The sequence below is a fragment of the Macaca mulatta genome, chromosome 15 (assembly GCF_049350105.2).
Source record: "Macaca mulatta isolate MMU2019108-1 chromosome 15, T2T-MMU8v2.0, whole genome shotgun sequence".
NCBI classification, from domain to species: domain Eukaryota; kingdom Metazoa; phylum Chordata; class Mammalia; order Primates; family Cercopithecidae; genus Macaca; species Macaca mulatta.
In genome coordinates this window covers 57,092,899-57,117,527 of record NC_133420.1, presented here as the reverse complement: position 1 = coordinate 57,117,527, position 24,629 = coordinate 57,092,899, and the positions used below count along the sequence as shown (strand labels likewise).

Here is a 24,629-nt window from a genome sequence, read left to right as displayed (position 1 = left end):
AGTGACTCTGGTAACTTGGTGTATCTATTGTGGGACCCTGGAAACTATGCCTATGGAGCTGTTACATCATATATTGACTCCTATAGGGCATGTGGCTTTTCAGCCAGGGTAACTCCTGCATCCTCTGAAATGTATGTAGCCTCCATGCACCTGAGCTGTATTGCTCTGCTGGACCACTGCAAGGACATGTGCTAAAGATAAATAGGTAATACTACCCTGCCGGCAAGTTGTGGTTTCTTCCAAGTGGACCAGCACCAAATGTAGTCTGTGGGTCTGAATATTTAATAGATCCTAAAAAGATACATTGTAGATAATGCAAGTATAATCCCAAATTTATAATTATAAAAGGAATAGAAAGAAACTAAACATTTTCAGCTATTATTTCTGAATGGTAATGTTAGTTTTTCTTCATTTATACTTTTATATATTTCTTTCCAAATTCTACATGAATGCATATTATTTTTAAACCAAAGACATACCTCTAAAACAAATTTTATAGTCCATTTATTTTGGCAATAATTACAAAATGACAAAACTTTAATAAGCCTTGAAAATGGCAATTCTAATAAAAACACACATCACCAAAACTTTACAAAGGATTTTCTCGTCACCTATCAAATGATAGGTCTTCTTTCATGTTAAGATTTTCAGCAGAAGCTCTTCTCCAGGCTACAGCTTTTGATCTTATCTCTTCCATTAATTCATTTTCCCCAAATGACACTAATTGAAATGTAGAACAACTGCTCCCATGGAAGTCAAGGTGATATGGTCTGTGGACACAGCACAAAGCACCTACACTTCTACTCTAGTTCTCAATTAGGAAACCCTGATTTGGTTTTTCATTCCTTTGCTTCTCTGGGTAACAAATATGACTGATAATACTGACAAACCCCCAAATATATTCCATCAGTGATGTTCACAAGAATAACATCTTTTAATATACTTATATTGTGCGAGGATGACCTAATTTATCCTCAGAACTGCCAAAGAACATAGAGAAAGCGTGTGGTCCAATTTCTTTCATTTTGAGTTGAGACTGTTGAGACTCAAGTTGGTTAGATGATTTGCTGAAGGTTCCACCTAGTTCTGTACATGATTAGACAGCCACTCATTTGGTTCCACTTACTTTCCTCACAAATGAGTGGCATTGCTAGGAACCAGGGCTGATTGCAGCTGACAGGTCAATGGCAAAGAACAGCATGGCCTTCCTACCCTGCTAATGGTGCTTGATTTTCCCTCAAGACCTAAAAATACATGAACATCAGCAAGATAGAAAACAGAAGAACTTTTCTGATAATACTCAGGGAAGTTTCGTGGGAACAGTTTCCTGGGAACAAGGAGCTGCATTCACTTCTCCGGTCCCATCTTGGTGAGGTATGACCTCTTGCAGCTCCCAAGTGCCCACCTCAGCACACACCCCTGCTTCTGAGTATGCATCCTCCACTCTCCTCACAATGTAGTCATCTTTTCCCAGGTTTGATAAGACTAGAGAGGCAGGTCTCATTTCACAGCTCTGCCCCCAGTAACTGTGTGACCTCTGATAAGTCATGTTCCCTCTATGGGTTCAGTTTCCTCATCTGTACCTAAAAGAAAGGGTTAGGCTAAATGATCTCTAAGAACCTACCAGTTCCCGGATTCCATGAAAACTGAAAAAGGAACATTCTGATCGGAAGCTAACATTTGGAGCCTTCCAAACTCCCGAGTCACGACTTTCTGGAGTTTTATTTTGCACCTCTGTGCTGGATTAAGTGTTTCACAGAACTGCACAGTTGTTTATTCCTTCTTAAAACCATTTCCTGTTCTCTATGGAGTATAATGAAGTTGTAACTCCTCTCGGATGATCTGTGAGACACTAATATCAAATCTCAAAAGTGTAGCTCAATGTGGACTTGTCTGTCCTTGGTTTTCTGTGCACCCTCAAGTACATTAACCATGGAAGAACCTAGCACCCTACAGTGCTGCGTGTCTGCAGATGGGCATTAATGACCCCCATTCACCACTGCAGGGGTGCACAAGAAATGCTTGAGGGGAAAGACTCTGCTGTATTTTCAACCTGTCATTTCCTATTTCTCCTTTTGTGCTTTGCTGTCAGAAAAGATCAGCATCATATTGAGACACGGCCACATGGGATTAACTGCAAAAGGCCAAGGCCACTGCTGTCCCAGATCTTCAGGAAAGGTTAGAGCATGGGGGATTTACTGTGTCCCCGTTTAGCCCAAAGTGACAACCTATGCTTGAAAGAAATCTGCAGGGTATGTTCTGACCACCTGGAAACCCTAGCTAACTACTGCCTCGGGCCTTCTGAATAAACTCATACACTCAGAGTCAAAGGAAGAGAGCCTGTTTGGATAAGAGGATTTACTCAGCAGAGAATCTGATTTACCGTCATTTTATCTCAGCCCCAGCAGCACAAGGCATGAAAAAAATGGCTATTAAACCTTTTTTCTTGGCCTCACAACGAAGTGACAGGGGAGTATTTAGTATTGAAGCAGCAGAACATTTGACTTCCAGCCCGAGGATTGAAATAGCTCACATTTTGTATGCAAGTGTGCACGCATGCATTACAAGACTCATCTAGAATTTCCTAGGAAAGGAAGAGACAAACACAACTTGATAGAAAGGCACAATTTGGAGGAAATTGTGAATCTTCATTTGGGGGTTTCTGGGCTTTAAGCTCTTCCAGCAAATGTAAAAACCCAGAGCACAGTGCAGATCACAAAGTGGGCTCTCAATAATGCAAGCCTGTTGGCTGGCTGACGAGGGGTGCAGCTGCCGAAGCAAAGGAGACATTGTAGGGTCTTGTACTTCCTCATAATCTGCCTTTTCCAGGCTCTGAACAACCTCATCTGTTGAAACTCTTTATAACATTTTATAATTCACATCTTTTTCCCTTTTGTACATTATCACATGACTTCCTTTTTTGAAAAAAAAAAAAAAGTCACCATGACTACATTTTCTTTGTTGCTAATATATTCAGTGTTTATAATTTACATTTTTCTAGAAAAGATTTCTAGATATGCCCATTAATTATTGTGGATTTTTTTTAAAAACTTAAATCCATTTTCTCTCCATATGCAGATGACTGCTCCAAATCTCCTTTAGAAATTGTTTTTCCCCTGACATCATTCCACCGAGAGATATGCTTTCCATCTTCAATATACGCCTCCTAATAATTGACGACTAGATGATTATGTTAAGCAACTTGACAATTTGTTTCTTGGAAAGAATATTGTTTGCCTAAAAATATGTGATTTTCAGTGCATTTTACTTTTTACTGAAAGCAGTATTTTAGCTAACTCATTTTAAATTCCCATTTCCCTTGTATTCACTGTTCAGAAAAAAAAAGATATAAGAGAACACTGTGCTTCGGAAATATATGATACCGCCTTGGTGCTGTATTTTATATCAAGTGTCAACTAAAGACACCTTCTGAATGGGTGGATGTGGCCTCTGGAGTAAGACCAGTAGAGAGGCTTCAGTTTACAAGAACATTTATTATCCCATTTACTGAACTATTTTCAGAATCATCCAAACAGCCTCAGTTCCATTTAAGCCTTGAGCTTTGAAACGCATAGGAAGTGTCTAGAGCTGAATTGCATCAATGTGTAATAAAGCAGAAGTCAAGAGCTCTTGAACTAGCCAAAGCTCAGCAAGTAAGGGGACAGGAAGCTCTCTGCAGATCTGGGGTTATCAATGTGACAGCACTCATCAGGAAAGATTAAAGCAGAGCATGGAGACATTGGCAGTTAGGACTAGCAGCAGGGTCTGTAGGTTGAAAATCTCCTGGGTGACTTTTAAACAAAATTTAAAACAAAAACAATTTCTGCCTTCTTGGAGATGCTTATTACTATTGAAGCCTCTCAGGGAGAATATTAGAAGTCTCTAAAAATCCGTAAGACTGAGAGCCCTGAAACTACTTAGAGACTAATATTGGGGAGTATATAAAGAACTCTCTCCTCTTCCTCAGAGTGTTAGAATATCCAGGGTGTGGGCAAAATTTGATCACCAGCCTCTGCTGTCATTTAAGAACCCAAAGTGACAGAGATACCAGGAAATGTGATGACTCTGGGGTGGGCTGTGTCTACTTTGCTTTCAGGGAAGGTTACCTGGTGTGAGGGTAAAGGCCCATGGGATTGTAGAAGGAAATTATGGCTGAAGGAAGAAGCAATTCAAGAAATCATGCTTGCCTTGGAGAGCTTAACTGACTGAACTGAGATTGAAGCCCAGTTATGTGAATTCAGTTTCCCTTAACAAAACAAGCCCTCTCTTTTTAGCTCCTATCATAATGGCAAAGATGTTGGAAGTAAAAAAAAAGCGCCTTAGGGATCCTGTAGTTAAAACTTCTTCATTTTACAGATGAGAAACTGACACCCAAACAGGTCAAGCAACTAGTCCAAAATTAAACTCCTGGTTAGGGCAGAGCTGAGCTAGAATTACACGATATTTCCTTACTCCAGGACTAGGCACAATGATTTCTTTCTCTTGTTTCAACACACATTCTTGCCTGGGTAGACAAGCAAGTACAAACAGAAAACAGGATAGGTATCTATTGCTTTTACATTCACTTTTTAATTCTCTCAACAACTATGTAATATAGTCACTATGTTCATATTCAAATCATTAGAAAAACAAAAACTGAGCCTCAAAAAGTTTCCATTACTTACCCAAAGTCACAAATCAATAAATGAAAGAGCTGAGATTTCAACTCCAAAGCCTGCATTCAGGAAACAGCAAAAACGTCAATATTGCCCAGTACTAGAGCTACAACTAGCATATGTATGACCTTAAAATATGTATTCCGGGAATTCTAAATGCCCTTTTAAATTGCAACCACATATAACATGCAGTGAAATTTCCTTACAATATAAAATTATAATGTATCTTTCAATGACTAGTTTTTTTCCACAGACTGCTTATATTCTGAAATCTAAAAACTTCCTCTAAACTTTATTTATATCAGTTATTTATTGCACACCACATGTTTTTAAAAATATTTGTGAAGAAGAGGGATGGAGCAAGATGGTGGAATAGTACTATCCAGTAATCATACCCCCTGCAACTGAAATATCAACTTGAACAACTATCCATGCACTAAAACATTAATGCCTTCACAAGAGCTAAGGAAACCAGGTGAGAGATCAGAGTAACTGGTTGAAGCACAACAATAATAAAAGTTGCATTGAAAATGGTAGAAAGGAGAGTTTTATATTACCTGCACCACCCCTCCCCCAACCATCACAACACTGAGAGAGACACCATCCATGTGGGGTAAAGAGAGGAGTGTGAGAACAGGACTTTGCCTTGGACCCCAACCCTGGGCCCACCACAGTAAAATCCAGCATCAGGCAGGCTAGCAGGCACCCACAGCCCCTGACTCCAGAGTAGTACCCACAAACTGAGTCCCAGTGCTGGGTGGGACCATGCAGTCCCAGACTTCAATCCTGTGAGGCAGATTTGATCTCTGAATTGAACTACCACTGGCTTTACTTCAGTGTCTATAGGATCTGGACAGGCCTAAGCAGCCCCAGGTTTTGGGCACACCCCACCCCTGTAGTGACCCTGGGATTCAGAACCAAACTCAATGGACTGCCCAAACTCTCTGAATGGGCTGTCGAAGAGCTTTTCCAGACAAAGCCAATTCGCAAAGACTGGAATAAGTACCTACTTCTACAAATGTGTATATATCAATACACAGCCCCAAGAACAATCAGTATAACGTGACATCACCAAAGGGACAAAATAAAATACTGCTAACTGACCCTAAAGAAATAGAGATGTTTGAACTCGCTGACAAGGAATTCAGAATAACTGTTTTTTAAGGAAGTTCAATGAACTTCAAGAAAATACAGAAGAACAATGCAAGTAAATGAGGAAAACAATAAGTGAACAGAATGAGAAATTTAACATTATATTGGACATTACATTTAGCATTATATAATTATAAAGGGGTTAATTCAGTAAGAGAATATAACAATTGTAAATACATATGTACCCAGCACTGGGGCATGCAAATATGCAAAGCAAAAAATTGTTAGAGCCAGAGAGATAGACCTCAATGCAAAAATAGCTGGAGATTTCACCACCCCACTTTCAGCATTGGACAGATAGTCCAGACAGAAAATCAATAAAGGAACATTGATTTCAATATGTACTATAGACCAAATGGACTTGATATTTGCAAAACATTTCACCCAATGGCTACACAATACACATTCTCTTCCTTAGCACATAGATTATTCTCAAGGACAGGTAATATCTTAGGACATTAAAAAGTCTTAAATTCAAAAAAATTGAAATCATATCAAGTATATTCTCTGAACACAATGGAATAAAACTAGAAATCAATAGTAAGAGAAATGTTGGAAACTATACAAACACATGGAAATTAAACAATATGCTCCTGAATGACCAGTGGATCAATGAATAAGAAGGAAGTTAAGAAATATCATGAATCAAATGAAAATAGAAACAAAACATACCACAATGTATGGAATCGAGCAAAAGCAGTGTTAGGAGGGAATTTTATAGCAATAAACCCCTACAGCAAAAAGGTAGAAAAACATCAAACAAACAATCTAATGATACATCTGAAAGAACCAGAAAAACAAGGGCAAACCAAACCCAAAATTATGAGAATAATAAAGATTGGAGCAGAAATAAATGAAATATATAAAATAATACAAAAGATCAATGAAATGAAATGTTGGTTTTTTTCAAAAGATAGTTGACAAACATTCAGCCAGACCAGACAAAAACAAATGACTCAAATAAAATCAGAGATGAAAAAGGAGACATTGCAACTGATACCACAGAAATTAGAAAGATGCTTAGAGACTACTATGAGCAGCTATAGGCCAATAAATTGCAAAACCTAGAGAAAATGGATAAACTCTAGACATATAAAACTTACCAAGATTGAACCATGAAGAAATCCAAAACTTGAATAGATCAATAACAAGTAATAAGATCAAAGTCATAATAAAAAGTTTTTCAGCAAAGGAAAACCCAAGACCTGATGGTTTCACTATTGAATTTTACCAAACATTTAAAGAAGAACTAATAACAATTCTACTCAAACTGTTCTGCAAAATAGAGGAGCAAAGAATACTTCCAAACTTACTCTATGAGGCCACTATTGCCCTTATACCAAAACCAGACAAAGACACATCAAAAAAAGGAAAAGTACAGGCCAATATCCCTAATGAACAAGAGTGTAAAAATCTTCAACAGAATACTAGCAAACAGAATTCAACAACATATTAAAAAGATCATTTATCATGGCCAAGTAGGATTTATCCCAAGGATGCAAGAATTGTTCAACATATTCAAATCAATCAATGTGATACATCATATCATCAGAATGAAGAAAAAAATGATCATTTCCATTAATGCTGAAAAAAGTATTTGATAAAATTCAGCATCCTTTCATAATAAAAACCTCATAAAACTGAGTGTAGAAAGAACATACCTCAACACAACAAAAGCCATATGAAACAGACTCACAGCTAAATACCATACTGAATGGGCAAAAACTGAAAACCTTTCCTCTAAGATCTGGACCATGATAAGGAATCCCACTTTCACCACTATTATTCAATATAGGACTGGAAGTGCTAGCTAGATCAATCAGACAAAAGAAAGAAATAGCATCCAAATTGGACAGGAAGTCAAATTATCCTTCCTTGCAGACTATATGATCTTATATTTGGAAAAACCTAAAGACTCCACCAAAAAAAAAACTATTAGAACTGATAAATGAATTCAATAAAATTGCAAGATACAAAATGAACCAACCAAAAATGGTAGCATTTCTATATGCCAACAATGAACAATCTGAAAAATCGAGAAAATAATCCTATTTACAATAGCTACGAATAAAATAAAATACCTAGGAATAGACTTAATCATATAAGTGAAAGAGCTCTACAGTGAAACTCCAAAACACTAATGCAAAAAATTGAGGACACAAAAAATGGAAAGATATTTCATATTTGTGGATTAGAAGAATATTGTTAAAATGCCCACACTACCCAAAGTGATCCACAGATTCAGTGCAATTCCTATAAAAATACCAATGATGTTCTTCAAAAAAATAGAAAAGAAATAATTCTGACATTTATATGATATCACAAAAGACCCAGAATAGCCAAAGCTATCTTGAGCAAAAATAACAAAACTGGAGGAATCATATTACCTGACTTAAAATTATACTACAGAGCTATAGTAACCAACACAGCATGGTGCTGCCATGAAAACAGACACATAAACCAATGGAACAGAATAGAGAACCCAGAAATTAATAAAAGAAGAAGAAATAGAGACTAGAAAAAAAATAGAGAAGAACAAAATGAAGAGTTGCTTTTTTGAAAAGATAGACTAAATTTACAAAACTTTAGACTAAGAAAAAAGAGAAGATTCAAAATCAGAGAAAGGAAACATTACAACTGATACTACAGAAATACAAAGGATAATATTAGACTATTATGAACAATGATACACCAACAAATTGGATAACCTAGAAGAAGAAACAGAAAAGTTTCTGGATACATACACACCCCCAAGATTAAATCATGAAGAAATAGAAATTCCAAACAAACTAATAACAAATTAGGAGATTGAATCAATAATATACAGTCTCCCAGCAAAGAAAAGCCCAGGAGCCAACAGCTTTGCTGCTGAATTCTACAAAACATTTAAAGTAAAACTAATATAAAACCTTTTCCAGCTCTCTCCCAAAAAAATTGAAAGGGAGGGACTACTTCCAAATTCATTTTACAAGGTCAGCATTACCCTAATACCAAAGCCAGAGAAGATACAACAACAACAATACTGGTCAACATTCCTGATGAACATAGATACAAAGATCCTCAAAAAACCTAACAAATCAAACTTAACAGACATTTTAAAAGACCATTTACCATGATCATGTGGGATTCATCCCAGGGGGCCAAGGATGGTTCAACATACACAAATCAATAAATGTAGTACATCACTTTAAAAGAATGAGGAACAAAACCTATATGAGTATTTCAATAAATGCAAAAAAAGATTTTACAAAATTCACTATCCTTTTATGATTTAAAAAACCCTCAACAAATTAGGTATAAAGAAATATAACTCAATACAATAAAGGCCATATGTGGTAAACCCACAGCTAAATTCATATTCAATGAAGAAAAGTTGAAAGGTTTTTCTGTAAGATGAGGAGTAAGACAAGGGTAACTCTCACCACTTCTATTCGACATAGTACTAAAAGTCCTAGCCACAGCAATTTGGCAAGAGAAAGAAAGACAAGACATTCAAATTGGAAGCAAAAACATTAAATTGTCCTTGTTTGCATATGACATCTTATATATAGAAAACCCTGAAGACTCTGCTGAAAAACTGTTAGAATAAACTAGTTCAGTAAATTTGCAGGATGAAAAACAAAATACAAAAATCCGTAGCATTTCTATATATTAACTGCAAGCTATCTGAAAAAAATTAAATAATAATGCTATTTATAATAGCTACAAAAATAGTTAGGAATAAACTTAACCAAAGAGATGAAAAGTATCTACAATGAAAACTATAAAATGTTGATAAGGGAAATTGAAGAGGATGCAAAAGAATGTAAAGATATTCTATGTTCATGGATTGGAAGAATTAACACTGTTAAAATGTTTAATACTACCTGAAGCAATCTATAGATTCAACTCAATTGCTACCAAAATATCAATGACATATTTTTTTATAGTGATGGGATCTCGCTATGTTGACCAGGCTAGTCTTGAACTCCTGGCCTCAAGCAATTCTCCCATCTCAGCTTCCCACAGTGCTAGGATCACAGCCATGAGCCACCACACCCAGCTATCCATGATATTTTTCACAGGATAGAAAAAACAATCCTAAAAGTCATCAATCAAAAAAGACCTAGAATAGCCAAAGCAATCCTGAGCAAAAAGAACAAATCTGGAGACATCACACTATCTGACTTCAGAATATACTACAAAGCTATTAGTAACCAAAACAACATGGTGCTGGCATATAAAGAAAGACCAATGGAATAGAAGATAACCCAGAAACAAATCCACACGTTTATAGCCAACTGATTTTCAACAAAGGTGTCAAGCACACACAATGGGAAAAGGTCAGTCCATTAAAAAATTGTGTTAGGAAAACTGGCTATCCCTATGCAGAAGAGTAAAATTAAACCTTTATCTCACAACATACACAAAAATCAACTCAAAATGGATTAAATACTTAATTGTAATACCTAAAACAATGAGGTCTTACATAGAAGAAAAGCTTCATGACATATGTCCGGGCAATGATTTTCTGGATACGAACCCAAAAGCACAGGCAACAAAAGCAAAAAATAGACAAATGGGATTACATCAAACTAAAATGCTTCTGCACAGTGAAGAAAACAAGCAACAAAGTGAAGAGACAACCTACAGAATGGGAAAATGTATTTGTAAACCGTATGTCTAATAAGGGTTAATATCTAAAATATAAGGAAATCAAACAACTCAATAGCAGGACAATAACCCAATTTAAAAATGAAGAAAAGGCCTAAATAGACAAAAAAATTAAAAGACAAATGCCCAACAAATATATGAAAAAAATGCTCAATATCCCTAATCATCAGGGACATGCAAATTAAAACCACATTGAGATATAATCTTATACCTGTTAGAATGGCTATTATCAAAAGATGAAAGATAAGTATTGGTGAGAATATGGAGAAAAGGTAACCTTTGCATATTGCTGGTGGAAATGTAAATTAGTACAGCCATTATAGGAATCCATATGGAGGTTCCTCAAAAAATTAAAAATAGAATTGCCATATGATCTAGTAGCAGTCTATACACCACTACTGGGTTTATATACAAAGGAAATGAAATAAGTATATCAAAGAGAGAGCTGCACTGCCGTATTATTGCAGCATTATTCCCAATAGCCAAGATATGGAATCTGCCTCAGTGTCTGGATTTTAAAAGATGTGATATATATGCCATTAAAAAGGAAATTCTGTCATTTGTGACAAGATGGATAAACCTGGAGGACATTAAATGAAATAATCCAAGCACAGAAAGACAAATACTGCATGATCTCACTTATATGTGGAATCTACAAAAGTTGATCTCACGAGAGGAATAAGTTCAAGAGATCTATTACACAATACTCTAACTATAATTAATAAAATATATTATTGAAAAATGCTGAGTGAATATTAAGTGTTTGTACCACAAAAAATGATAACTATATAAGATCATGCATATGTTAGCTGGATTTATTAATATCACAGTGTACATACCCTTTAATGCATCAAGTTGTACTCAATAAATACCTACAATTTTATCTGTTGAGTTTAAAAAAATAAAATTTATGAAGGAACACAGCCTAAAAGATAACATGCCAAACTGATGCACTGTGTTTCACGGTTATTTGGTTTACATTTTGGTTTTCATATTCAAAAGATAACTTATCAAGATAGAACAGTTATCTTAATTACTTAAAGTACAGTCACTATCATCTAAAGGTCATGTGTCAGTTGGGATTATAGCTGGCGTAAGTTGGGGGATGAGAAATGGACCAATGGTATCCATTTGCAGTTCATTCACTGCCAGATCTTGTTTGGCCTTGACCATTTCTCACTGGAGAATACCCTCATTTGCCATGGGTGTTACGGTGTTTGTTATCCAACAATCAGAAAGACCAAAATTAGGCAAGGCAACCAAGTCTGAACATATGGAGAGTCCCACATGACCCAGATGCTCTCTCAGCAGAGTAATAGATTGAGGCAAAGTGAGGTGGCAAAGGTACAGATGGAGAACCCCCGCCATTGCCAAAACCAGAATCACAAGTCCACCATAGTGAGCAAAACATCCAATGTGGGCTAAAGGCTTGGCATAAAGAAGAAAGACCCCTTACCTTCCTGGCTTCTTTCTCTCTCTTCAAGCAGAATTGGGCTCTATATGAGATTATGGGACCTAGTGAATGGACCATCCTATGTGTCAGCAAAATACGGGAAAATGAACATCTCTGAAGCCTACTCATTTGCATGTGAGAGCTGGATTGTTTCATAAGCATATTTTATGTTCATCACACTTTTAACTGAAAGCCAGGAATATCTCATTACATTTTAATTATAAAATGACCCACTTCTTCCCTTCCTGTATTTCTTATACAAACATTATCACTTAATATAATCCAGGCCTTATGCCAATAACTAGACAGATTAGTATATACCTTTGCTCTGATTTTTCTTTTATGCTCCATATCTCATTTGCTCTTTGATTGTTGTTGGCTGACAGTAATAATCCTTATACCACTTATCACTTTTGACATGAGAGTATTAGGACATTTTACTTATGAATTTGAGTCCCAGCTCTCTTGCATAAGTTCTCTTTAGCCTGTTATACTTTGGTGTGCTTTTGTTTAGATATGTGTGTGTACACACTCGTATGGTTTAATGAAGATAGGTTGTGTGTAAATTTTGTCACTATCTTGTTTTTTTATCCCCTTGTGTAAGTATTGAAAAGCCTCACTGAATGGAGAATTTCTAGAATTTGTATTTTCTGTAGAGTAGGAAATGGGCTTCTGAAATCACCGAGACAAGCAATGCTTTTTTTTTTTTCTTATTATCTCATGTGTTTGTCACTCTCCCATCTCCTTGGTTTATTTTGTAATCATGTGTGATTTCATGACATTTCCAAAGGGGCGGGGGGAGTCTTTCCTACTCTTTTACACAGTCAACACAACACTTCTAACTCAGATGTGGATATATTTCTCTCAAACGCAAACCAGTTCTCCAACTGGTGCCCTTTAATTCAACTCTATTCTGACACTGTCTACCCGGGATTGGTGTTGGATGCTATAGATTGAGGGCTTGATCTTACAAGACTGCCTCTATTTCTAACGCCACTTGCAAGTAATAATCTGTCACCTATACTTCTGACCAACTATAAACTGAGGTTCCCACAACCCCCTCCACTTGTTCCATTAATTTGCAAAACAACTCACAGAACTCAGGGAAACCCTTTGCTAATATTTTACCCATTTATTATAAAGGATATTACAAAGGACACAGATGAATAGCCAGATGGACAGAGCAAGGTATGTGAGAAGGGGCACAAAGCATCCATGCTCTCTCAGGACTCACCACCCTGTGGGTACCTCCCTATGTTCATCAATGCAGAACTTCCCTGAACCCAGTCCATTTGGCGTTTTAATGGAGACTTCATTTTGTAAACACAATTGATTAAATCACTGGCTACTGATTATTGACTCAGCCTTCAGCCCCCTTTTTTCTCCCCAGAATTGAGAGTGGGGCTGAAAGTTCCAACCCTCTAAGCACATGGTTGGTTCCCCTGGCAACCAACCCCTACCCTTAGGCTACCCAGAGCTCACCAAGTTGTCTCATTAGAACAAAAGATGATCCAATCAATCGCATAGGGAATTACAAAGGCCTTAGGAGCTCTGTTTCAGGAACTGGGGACAGAAACCTATATGTATACACATCTTATGTCATATCACATTATGATTTGTTTGTATTTCCCTACTAGGTATGTGTCCACTTCTGTGTCTCCAGTGCTGGTACAATGCCAGGCACAGAGTGGGTGTTCCCCTCCCCCAAATTGTTGAGCACTACATGAATAAATAAGTAAATTTAGTATAAAAGAGACAGCTTATTCTCTGATTGTTATTTATTCTTAAGCAATACAGCCAGAATTCTGTGATTTCTGGCACATAGTGCAGTTTTCCTCAAGTGTTCATCTTCAGGGCAATTAAAGTTGGAGTGTTCTATCGAAAAGTAAATCCTTTAAGGATTCAATGTCATATTTATTCCAACAAATATTTTACTTCCAAGATTAGGCTGTAGAAAACAACAAAAGCAAATACTGCCCCTACTGTATACCAGGTTCTGTTCTAGGCATTGTACAAGGAAGGACAAAAGTTCTGCCCCTGAAGACATCACAGACAAATGGAGAGGGACATACAAACAGTAATCCCATTCATTGGGTAGATGTCGGGCTAGAGATCTGTATAGTGCACTATGGCAGTGACAGGACAGCCTCTTAATTTTCCTACAGGGCCTGACAAAGTCTTCCCCACTAACATAGTCACATTTTCATTAGGTCTGAAAAGTAATAGAAATCACTTTTTCTTCTTTTAAGTCTGCTTCATTAAACCTATATTCTCAAGGACCTTCTTTAACTTGATATGCTTATTTTCATTCAACACTGACCAACTACTGTGTAACTTTACACTGGTCTGGGCTCAGGATGCAACCAAGAATAAGACAAGCAGGACATCCCATAACTAAGAAAAACAATATTATGTAATTATTTGTGATAAGAGCTAGAAACAAGAATCACAAGGTAAGAGATTCATGTATAATTAAAATAGCTAATCTAGTCTGCAAGAGCAGGGAAAGTTCCCTCAAGGAAATGCTACTTCATTTACCCAATCATGTGTGAATTTATCCCCATCTGTTCACTGAGATGAAAAACAGTAGTGTAGTGCCATCATATATATTAGGGACAAACAAAGCCCCTTGGCACTTTATTTTGGCAGAGATAGGTCTTATGCGAACAGAGAGAGGGCTGAGTTCCAGAAACTATTCAAATACTTTTATATAGTAGAGCATCAATTCATTGTTAATTCCAAGGGATATCAGGCACAGAATATTTCTAACTCTGCACAACCATAGGCACCCCCTGCCAGGGTGATCCATGCTGGGTCATTGTTTGCCTGTTTGACTCCGAATTCTATTTTTCCTGCCTACTTTCCACTCCAGTTCTTACTTGCTTGGCTCCCTCTGTGCCAATGCCAAACCACTATCCCACCTGCAACCCACATATGCCTTGCTTCTGCCTTGTACCTCACTGGCCCTTCCTTGTGGATTTCTCTGATTCAACCAATAACACCATGGTACCATGTGTTAATTCCACACATCTGCCCTATTTCTGCTGAGGCTGATGCTGAACTGAACCCCAAGGAAGTCTTGTTACTTTTAGAGTGTGACAGAGCTGTAAAGTAAGATCTTCAGATCTAAAATCTAAGGACCATTTTGTTTAGTTAAAAAACATCTGGCCAAGATGTAGTCATAATAAATGTATGGCTAAGACTAAATATTACTAAAGATTTTAAAACAGCATTCTATCCAAATAATTAAAGCAGCTTATGACTATTACAATCATCTTAGCCTGTACATTGAATGACTTTCCTATTTTTCAGTGGTTTTTCTGTTTTTTTCTCCCTTCCCCATTTTCTCTCTAATGTCAGTTTGAACCAGCACTGTCCATTTCAAGGTCACATCATCCAGATTTAGGACAATTCCAGGGAAGTTGGTCATGAATTAAGGAGAACTCCAAAAGCCTTGCTGAGCTACAGAGATGCCAAGGGCCTTGTTGCCTATAAGAGCAAGAATCTTTTAAGCCACAGAAAATGTTCAGTCTACTTTCTTTCCTTTTAAATAAAATTCAAATTAAAATTAAAAAGAAAGAGAAGGAACCAATCACATTTCAGATTCCAGGCAGAGGTAGGAGCAAAATTACAAATGTTAATGGCCCTCAACTGGAGGAACTCAGTGTCTTTAGGATGGACTGAGATTTTCCATGTCATGGGGTAAGAACCATAAGAGATGTCTGGATCAAGTACTCTTGGCAGAGGAAGCAAAAGGCCCTCCTGTAAATAAAGATGGCATCTTTTACACATCTAACAAGCAGCAGAGTCTCCTAGCCATGGGATCCATTTGGCATTAGGGATGAAAATTCACTTTCCTAGGGGAGAGAAATCCCCTTCTACCCAGGAGCCTTGGCTTCTTAGCACTTTGTCCTTGTAACGTGTATAAGACCTAAACTGATTTTATAAGATCTTTGTATGTGTTCCTCAGTAGATTATATACTCACGGAGGTTATAAGTCTTTTATCATCTTGGAATCTGCCTCCTCAGTGATATTACAAAGTGCTTTGTAATAATAGTAGTAATAATGATGAAAACAGTGTTAATGCAGTTGTAATTGATTTCATAACAACTTCACCCTCTTATATAATATAGTGCATATTATGGTGATGTTCTAACCAATTCATGCATATGCATATATGAGTGTGTATATTTATTAAACCTATAGACAGACACTGTTATCATGTTTATACAGATAAGTGAGGCATAGAAAGGTTAATTAGTCCAAAGTCATCAGAACTAATAAATCACAAACCCCAGCTTTGAAGCCAAGAAACCCTGACTTCAGAGTTCTCCCTCTTAACCACTACACTTGTCCATGGTAATGACTTAATAAAAATATTTCTAAATATTTCTTAAATTTACTTAATATTGAGAACAGAGAAAACAAAACAGGTTAAATTCAGCATATTTTAAATGCTAAAGACATATGCTGTAAAAGTTTGAGGTAGAACAGTGTAGTGGAAATAGAACTATAGGCCACATTCTAGAGATGCTTCTGATGCTATCTGGCTGTGTGTGTCTGAGTTCCTGAAACCCATAAAGGGAGGCGAACAACTTTATAAATGATTCCAGTTTTGAAATTTTATATTTAATTGCTGTTACCCATGTGCCTTTCATTTATGTCATCATCTTTATCCATCTAAACAGATATTCCAGAATGATAGGAGAAATATAAGGTATGGGAATTAAAACATTAATAAATTTTCTCTAAAATCACAGGTCTATGTACAGCAAAGAAGATCATCTATGGGGTCACATTCTTCTGGGGAAATGTTAAAATTAGGATGAGGAAAAATCAAAATGGCATATGAATAGTGGGAAGTGTGGACTTTGGAATCCAATTGACGTGTAAACTAATTCCTGTGCCCCCATGCACCATCCATATGCTTTGGAGGGCAAATTACCTAAACTTGCTGAACTTTCACTCCTCAACAGTAAAGCAAGGATAATTAGGCCTACAGGAGGGATTCTTGTGAGCATGAAAATACTATGCTGAAGTGCCTAACACCCGGTATTTAATAGATGATGGTAATTAACATTTTACTCTTCTTTGATGAGTGTCAATCTTCAGTTATGGCAGTGTCATTGTTCATGAAAACTTGTCTCCTGCCAATTCCTTGTTTTAAATGGGAATACACTGTGCTGGGTGCTATAAGGATACTAAAGAATTATTGGCCGGGCGCGGTGGCTCAAGCCTGTAATCCCAGCACTTTGGGAGGCCGAGGCGGGTGGATCACGAGGTCAGGAGATCGAGACTATCCTGGCTAACATGGTGAAACCCCGTCTCTACTAAAAATACAAAAAAAAAAAAAACCTAGCAGGGCGTGGTGGCGGGCGCCTGTAGTCCCAGCTACTTGGGAGGCTGAGGCGGGAGAAGGGCGTGAACCCAGGAGACGGAGCTTGCAGTGAGCCGAGATCAGGCCACTGCACTCCAGCCTGGGAGACACAGCAAGACTCCGTCTCAAAAAAAAAAAAAAAAAAAGAATTATTAAGATATAGTTCCTGCTATTAGGGAGCTTCCAATCTACATAAGGGTGTTATGATTTAAAGGGTAATACGTATATTTATTAGTTTTAACAAGAGAGAGATGCCTATAATAAAGAAGGGAGAGTCAACCAGTTCAGGATAGGAGAAATATATCTGAGGCAAATATGATCAAATAAGAATTCAGAATGTAAATAATCATAATGGCACATAATAAAGTAATGCAGTTAAGCAAAGTCCTCAATATTGTGGATAGGTTTTTGGAAACTGCATGTTTAAGCAAAACAATGTGCTATATAACAGAACTAATTTTACCATAGACTAATTGATATAAACAACAGTTAAATTCTTACAGCATAAAGTGTGGCATTTCACTTAAAGTTCCAGTTTTCAACAACCTACTGGTATAAAGTGAGGTCTTACTGTAACCTCTTGTGATGTGTGTATATAATGCCTCCGTGGACACATTGGCCTTCTGAATCATTCCTCATCATTGCAACTCACACAGAAATAAAAAAGAATTCAATCCCAGCATGAACCTTGTCATAAGTTCTATTACAATTTATTTCAATTTGTTTCCATGTGACCTTAGAATTTAATATTATAGGCTGAAACTCTACCTGAAATGATCAATTATCACTTTCCCTAATTCTTTTGAAGTGTTAAATACAAATTACTATCTAATTCAACATCTCTCCCCAACACCTTTTAAAAGGATTGTGGGTCCTCAACAGTTTTGTTTTGTTTTTAAAGTCATGGGCCTCTCTTATCAAAAAAATCTCCAACTTGACATTTCTTAAACATTCCTTCCCTAGATTTTTATTGGTGAGATATCCATGTATTTCATAAAATCAACAAGAGAATCCCTGATTGCTCAGGAGAAAACAATTCTGACCGGAGAATGCTGTTACCTGAACCCCTTACTTCGAAGGATCATAAGATTCACAGGTGAGTACAAGACGGTGCTGAACTAAGCTCTCACATAAAAGTAAAATTACTAAAGGCAATCACTAGATAAAATAAGCTATGGAAGTATCAACATTAAAAGCAAGGGCTGTTTTGGAGATTTTCTAAGAAGTGCAGAAATTGAGCCTGATCCTACTGCCACATCAAATTTTTGACCCTTGAAGTGGTACTTCTTAAATTGTCATGAATGATTTCAACTGATTTTCCCCCCACACAGTAGTTATCTGAGATTCCTCTGGACATACATTTTAATATTGATTGGATATTGCTATACACCTTTTGGCAGAGTCAGGCAAGGGGTTGGGGTGAGGGAGCATCAGGGGACACCAGTAAAATAAATTTAGAAATAATCAAATTTCCTGACAGAGATTTCCCATCCAGTAATTTTGTTATGCAGGGAATTTAACAAAGAGTGGGAAATCTCAGCCATCAGGTTCTTGAAAATAATGCCTTTTCAAAGTTGGAAAACAAATGCTTTTATTAGTGTTCATGATAGAGAATAATGAAGGCATATTCTACATCCCTCCTTCTAGGAATTTTATGAAAAGTGAGTTGCTAGTGATTAATAATTACAGATATGGGAATAAATGTGTATGGGTACAGGTAGGAATGGAGATCTTACAAAGTTCCTACACATTAAGTACTCTATAAATGATAACTATTACAGTATTCTAATGAGATCCTACAAATGCCTACTGACCAGATGTTTAAGGGAGCCATGATACCATTTAGAACAAGAGAACTGACAACTGAGAAAGTGAGGGTCATGCTCTCAACAAGCCTTTTGGTAATCCTTAATCTTTTTTTTTTTCCTGTTGTAGGAAAGGATTGAATTTCTTCAAGTAATAAGCAAATACTACATCAAAATCAAATATGTAATAACTTGTCTGGTTGGAGTGGAAATGAAAGAAATAGTGCAGTGGGAAACCTAAGAAAATCTTATTTAAGAGAAGTAACCCTTAGCATTAAAATAGTCTCAGGCATTTGATGTTATTTGCAGAATAAAATTTTTGCAGACAATGGAAGTTTACAATTGGCTTATGGGTATACCCTGGTCAATATGATGCCACTACTGTCTAGTTCACTCATTCCAAACAATGGTTCGTTCCAAAGATGTCCAGAGTTTGATCACTTCCCAGACGGGCCAGATAAGAGATCAAGGGGAAATGAGGAGAGAAGAGAATATTTATTATACAGAACACTGAACTAGACATTTTACATACATTATTTCATGTAATCTACCCAAAACCCTGTATGGTATTTTATTTTATTTTTTAGACAGAGTCTTTCTGTCTCCCCAGGCTGGAGTGCAGTGGCACGATCTCAGCTCACTGCAACCTCCGTCTGCCAGATTCAAGCAATTCTCCTGTCTCAGCCTCCTGAGTAGGTGGGATTACAGGTGCCTGTCCCTAATGGTGGATAATTTTTGTATTTTTAGTAGAGAGGGGTTTCACCATCTTGGCCAGGCTGGTCTTGAACTCCTGACTTCAGGTGATCCACCTGCCTCAGCCTCCCAAAGTGTTGGGATTACAGACATGAGCCACCATGCCCAGCCCCTGTAACGTATTTTATAGTCCTAGTTGTACATATGAAGAATCTTGACAGAAAATGGGGTAAAGTAACTTTTCCCAAGGAGTAACGCATGCACACACACGTACATAATTTGATTCAGGGAAGATTTTATGACCACTGTCCAACCTGCTTCCTGTACATGTAATTACAGCAAGTTATTTAAAACAGAGATTTGTTACAATTAAATTGGAATACCTTTAAAAGTCACTGCTATTTCCCTTGGCAAAGATAAATTACATCTTTTGTGACCCACACACCTGGAGCAGGGTCCAAGGAATAGAAATTTTGACTGGCACTTGTCATTTATATGCAATGGTAGCACAAGTCTCTGTTCATTGAGGGAAGCCAGAAGATCCCTGCCATCCAGGAACCAGTCCTCTAGATTGTCTGTTGTGGTATCTATAACTCCCACTTGAGACACCACATTGTAGTGAGGCATGGTTCAGGAAGACCACTGTTAAAGTAGAAGTTTGTCACCCTGGAGGAGCATCAAATTCCCACTTATAATCAATGACACATTAGTCCATTTGGATCTGTCATAAGCTAATAGAGATCTGGACCTTGGGAGGATAAGCCAGAGACATTCAAATAAGGTGAGTTAGAGTTCAGCATCATGAGATTCTGCTTCTAAAGAAGGGATGCTAGAGCAGAGATAGCCAAAAGGTAACATTTAAACTTTGGAGAATTAGAGGAAACAGCATTGAAAGGTTAGGGGGATTCCTGGGTTTAGAAAAAAAAAAAAAAAAAAAAAAAAAAAAAAAAAGCACTTGCTTCATGCTTTCCCTCTTTTGTTTTTTATGACTCTAGGATCCACCCAGTTGCTCAAGTAAAAAACCTGAGAGACACATTATGCCATCTGGGAACTTGTTAGAAATTCTTAGGCCTCATTCTATACCTGCTAAATCAGAAAATATGGGGATTAAGTCTGATTATTTGTGTTTTCACAAGTCATCCAGGTGATTCTGATGCATGGAAAGTTTGAGCACCACTGGTTTAGGTGATTAAAAGTTCTTGTCTCCCTAAATCTTGTTTTGCAATATCATTGCATTCACCCCAGCCCCACAAAGCTACCATCTGTTGACCATTTTGTAGCTATTGATCTTTTTGAAGCAAAAGTATGAGAAAGTCAATTCTCTGCTTAAAACCTTTCAATAGATTTCTAGTGTTCTTAACATAACCTACAGAGCCCTTCACAATCTGAGGTCCTCACATGTCTCCAGCCTCATCGCCTTTCACAATCTGAGGTCCTCGCATGTCTCCAGCCTCATCCAGAGCCACTCCCTTGTGAGACCCTCTCCCATCATGCTAAACAGCTTCATGTGCCCTCCAAAGGAAAGTGTGATGCCTTGCCTCAGTACCTGTACATGGGCTGCTCCTTCAGCCTACAATATTCTATTGCCACCCTTTCACTTTAGAAGCTGGCCAAACCCTACTCATCTTCAGAATGCTGTTTAGATATTACCTGTTTACCAATCCCATCAACTAGTTGCCTTGTCTTCTAGGCCTCCACTGAGCCTTGCACTTACATCTGTTATAGGCATTTCTCATATTACTATAGTTACTTAAATCTGTTACTCCTATTAATTTGTGATCCCTTGGAAAGCAGAAGTTGTATCTTTTGCATTCCATATCAACAGCATACTTCAAAGTACCTGGCACATAGGTTGCCAAAAAATGATTTTTGAGAGGTGATATGGTTTGGTTTTGTGTCCTCACCCAAATCTCATCTTGAATTGTACTCCCATAATTCCCACATGTTGTGAGAGGGACCTGGTAGGAGATAACCTGAATCATGGGGGTGGTTTCCCCCATACTGTTCTCATGGTAGTGAATAAGTGTCAAAACATCTGATGATTTTATCAGTGGTTTCTGCTTTTGCGTCTTCCTCATTTTCTCTCTTTGCCTGCTGCCATCTATGTAAGATGTGACTTGCTCCTCCTTGCCTTCTGCCATGATTGCGAGGCTTCCCCAGCCACATGAACTGTAAGTTCTTCATTAAACCTCTTTCCTTTGTAAATTGCCCAGCCTTGGGTATGTCTTTATTAGGGTGAATGAAAAGCAAATATAAACTTTGCTAAATCACAGATTTGCCTAGAACTAGTTTCATAAATGCTGATTCTTAAGTATTCATTTGCCTTCTGTTTAATTAACTTTATTACCACTTTCGTCTTAGTCCTAGGAAATTAAAGTGCATAAATAAGGTAATTTCTAAGAGAAAGAGAAGTCTGTTCTGACTTTTCACGTAGGAAGGGTGAAGGAATGGGTCTATTTATCTTGAGAAGGGTAACTTCCTCTGAGTATATGTGAATTTTTTTCACAAGAAAGGGTACTACTTAGAATGAAGACTGTTTAAATGGAAATGTTTTCTTTGGAAAAAAATTAGAGTAAAATAAGGAAGTAATCAAAATGTACTAGAAAAACTTATTTTGAAGAGCTTAGTCTTTTTTCTAGCCCCAAAGCTACCAAAATACATACTACGCAATTGACACTGGAAAATGACAACTGTTTCAGCTAACCATTCTAACGAACCTGAAATGGCATGACTTTTCTCTTGCAGTTTATGTAATTATTCTACAATCCACTACAAATAGTATTTTCCAAAAAATATCAATTTCACATTGCAAAAAAAAGCCAATAAATTAGTTTTTAAGAAAACAAGGCTTTATGCTGTAAAAGATGAAAAAACTTGGGATTCTAATACAATTCTGGTAAAAGTAAATTGATATTTAACCCTTTCTGCATTGCAATTTGACAGTGTTTTTCAATAAACTTACAAATAATGGTCTTTTTTTTAACCCTAATGAAACAATCGGAAATGCAGATTAATTTTTGTGGACTAAAATTGTTTTATAAGTTAGATATCTCTAATTTTTGAAAAGAAATAATGCTGCCATTTTAAGTTGCAACCTCAGAAAATGGTATTAAGAATTTTTCATGTAGAATATTCATGATATGTGAAGTCAAAACACTATGAATCCGTAATTGTTTTTAAATAAAAAGAATACAACATTATGTAAGTGTATATGTGTATTTGTGTGTTATCCATAGCAAAGAGACTGAAGGGAAATACACTAAAAATTAGCTGTTGTCACTTCTGAATTGTAGGATAATGAGCAAATTGGGCAAATAATTTTTGGCTTTCTAATGTTCTGTAATTTTAATTTTTTATCATGAATATGTGTACTTTTAGAAATCAGAAAAAGAACTAAAGATAATTTTTTTAAAGAGTGAGGGCAAAATAAAGACCATCTAGAAGGATGGCCAAGTTCTCTAACATAGTCTGCAGTGTGGATAGAAAAGCAAAAATGTCAACTTGCTTCTCTAATTCTTTGTCTCTGTGTGGCATGGATTTGAAGGTTAGGCTTCTGCTTCACCCCACGGATCCAAATTAAGTTTTAAATGAGACAATGGCAATAGTGAAGTCAAAGAGAAAACATTCAAATTCAACCATCTCCTCCTTTAGCAAATGCTAATGGTGTTGACTTTGACAGAGAGTATTAAATTCCTTTGATTCACAAATCCAACAATAAATTTTTTCCCCAAGGTTCTCATTATAAGAAGGCTGCCTGTCCTCCCAGGTTTTAAGCATAAAACATCATAGCTAAACTTCTCTATCCACTTCCTTCTAAACCATTGTATATTTGTATAATGTGGGAAGGGAGGAAAGGAACTGGCTAAACTAACAGATTTTACCTATACTTTATAAAAACAAATGTAATCAAATTAGTAACATGTATGAAGACTCCTCTCTCTCATTTTTTCCCTCTTCATTTCTTTTACTTTATACCATTTCCTTTGCTACTACATTACATTGCATAGTAACAGCAATACAGATTTATGTTCTTGAGAGAGTTAAACGTCCACATTTCTTTTTCAGTGGCAATGACTAAATAAGGAAGTTACATTTTCAAAAACAAAAAATATGAAGTTCAGTTCAATTCTGTTCACATATATACTTGCATAATTATTTTTGTAAATATCAATTATTAAATAGTAAATATTTAATATTGAAAAGTAATGAATAGGCAGCATTAGAATTTGATGAGGGTTTTTGGTTTACCATATAGAAGGAAAACTAAATTAACTTTCCCTTCCTGAATAGCTGCTTTGAGTTAATTAAAAAACTGATCCAAATATGCCAACATTTGACTATTCGCACCTAAAATAGCTTGTCATTCAGAGCTATTCATTATAGTCTTTTCATTTGGGGTCACACAGTTGATCCATTATTACTTCTAATAAAAATTTAATTAAATAACAACCAAGTCTTCTGCCATTCAGGTCAGGTCCGAGGATTAGGTAGCGCTGGACAGACTAAAAGGTGCCATGGTAAACAGCTAATTCATGTAATGGTAATTAATTTCCGTAAATCAAGTGTGGTCTAAGTGAAAGCATGAATATTTTAAATGCAGTTTCAAAGGTCATGGCGTTTATGGTTGTAAGAATTGATACCCTGGGACAAGCTTAATGTCAGCCTTTTTGAGAACTAGAAAATCCTCAATTTTGAAAGTCATTTAAATGTACTGTATCAGAAAAAAGACTTTATTTGATTCGATTAGTCTATTTCTGTTTGCATTCAGTATTATAGTTAAAATACAGCTGGGGGGCTGGTCATGTTCTTTCAACCTTCAATGAAATACTCATTGAGCACC

The 24,629-nt window shown here is 36.7% G+C and overlaps 1 protein-coding gene across 1 annotated transcript in view; it reads left to right on the top strand.

Annotated features, from left to right (window-relative positions):
- The window catches only part of PLPPR1 (phospholipid phosphatase related 1), a 291,652-nt gene that overhangs the window by 242,068 nt on the left and 24,955 nt on the right, over window positions 1-24,629 (top strand). The window contains 1 exon segment of the mRNA NM_001266056.1: window positions 18,255-18,387. Coding sequence (NP_001252985.1) covers window positions 18,255-18,387 — 133 coding nt within the window.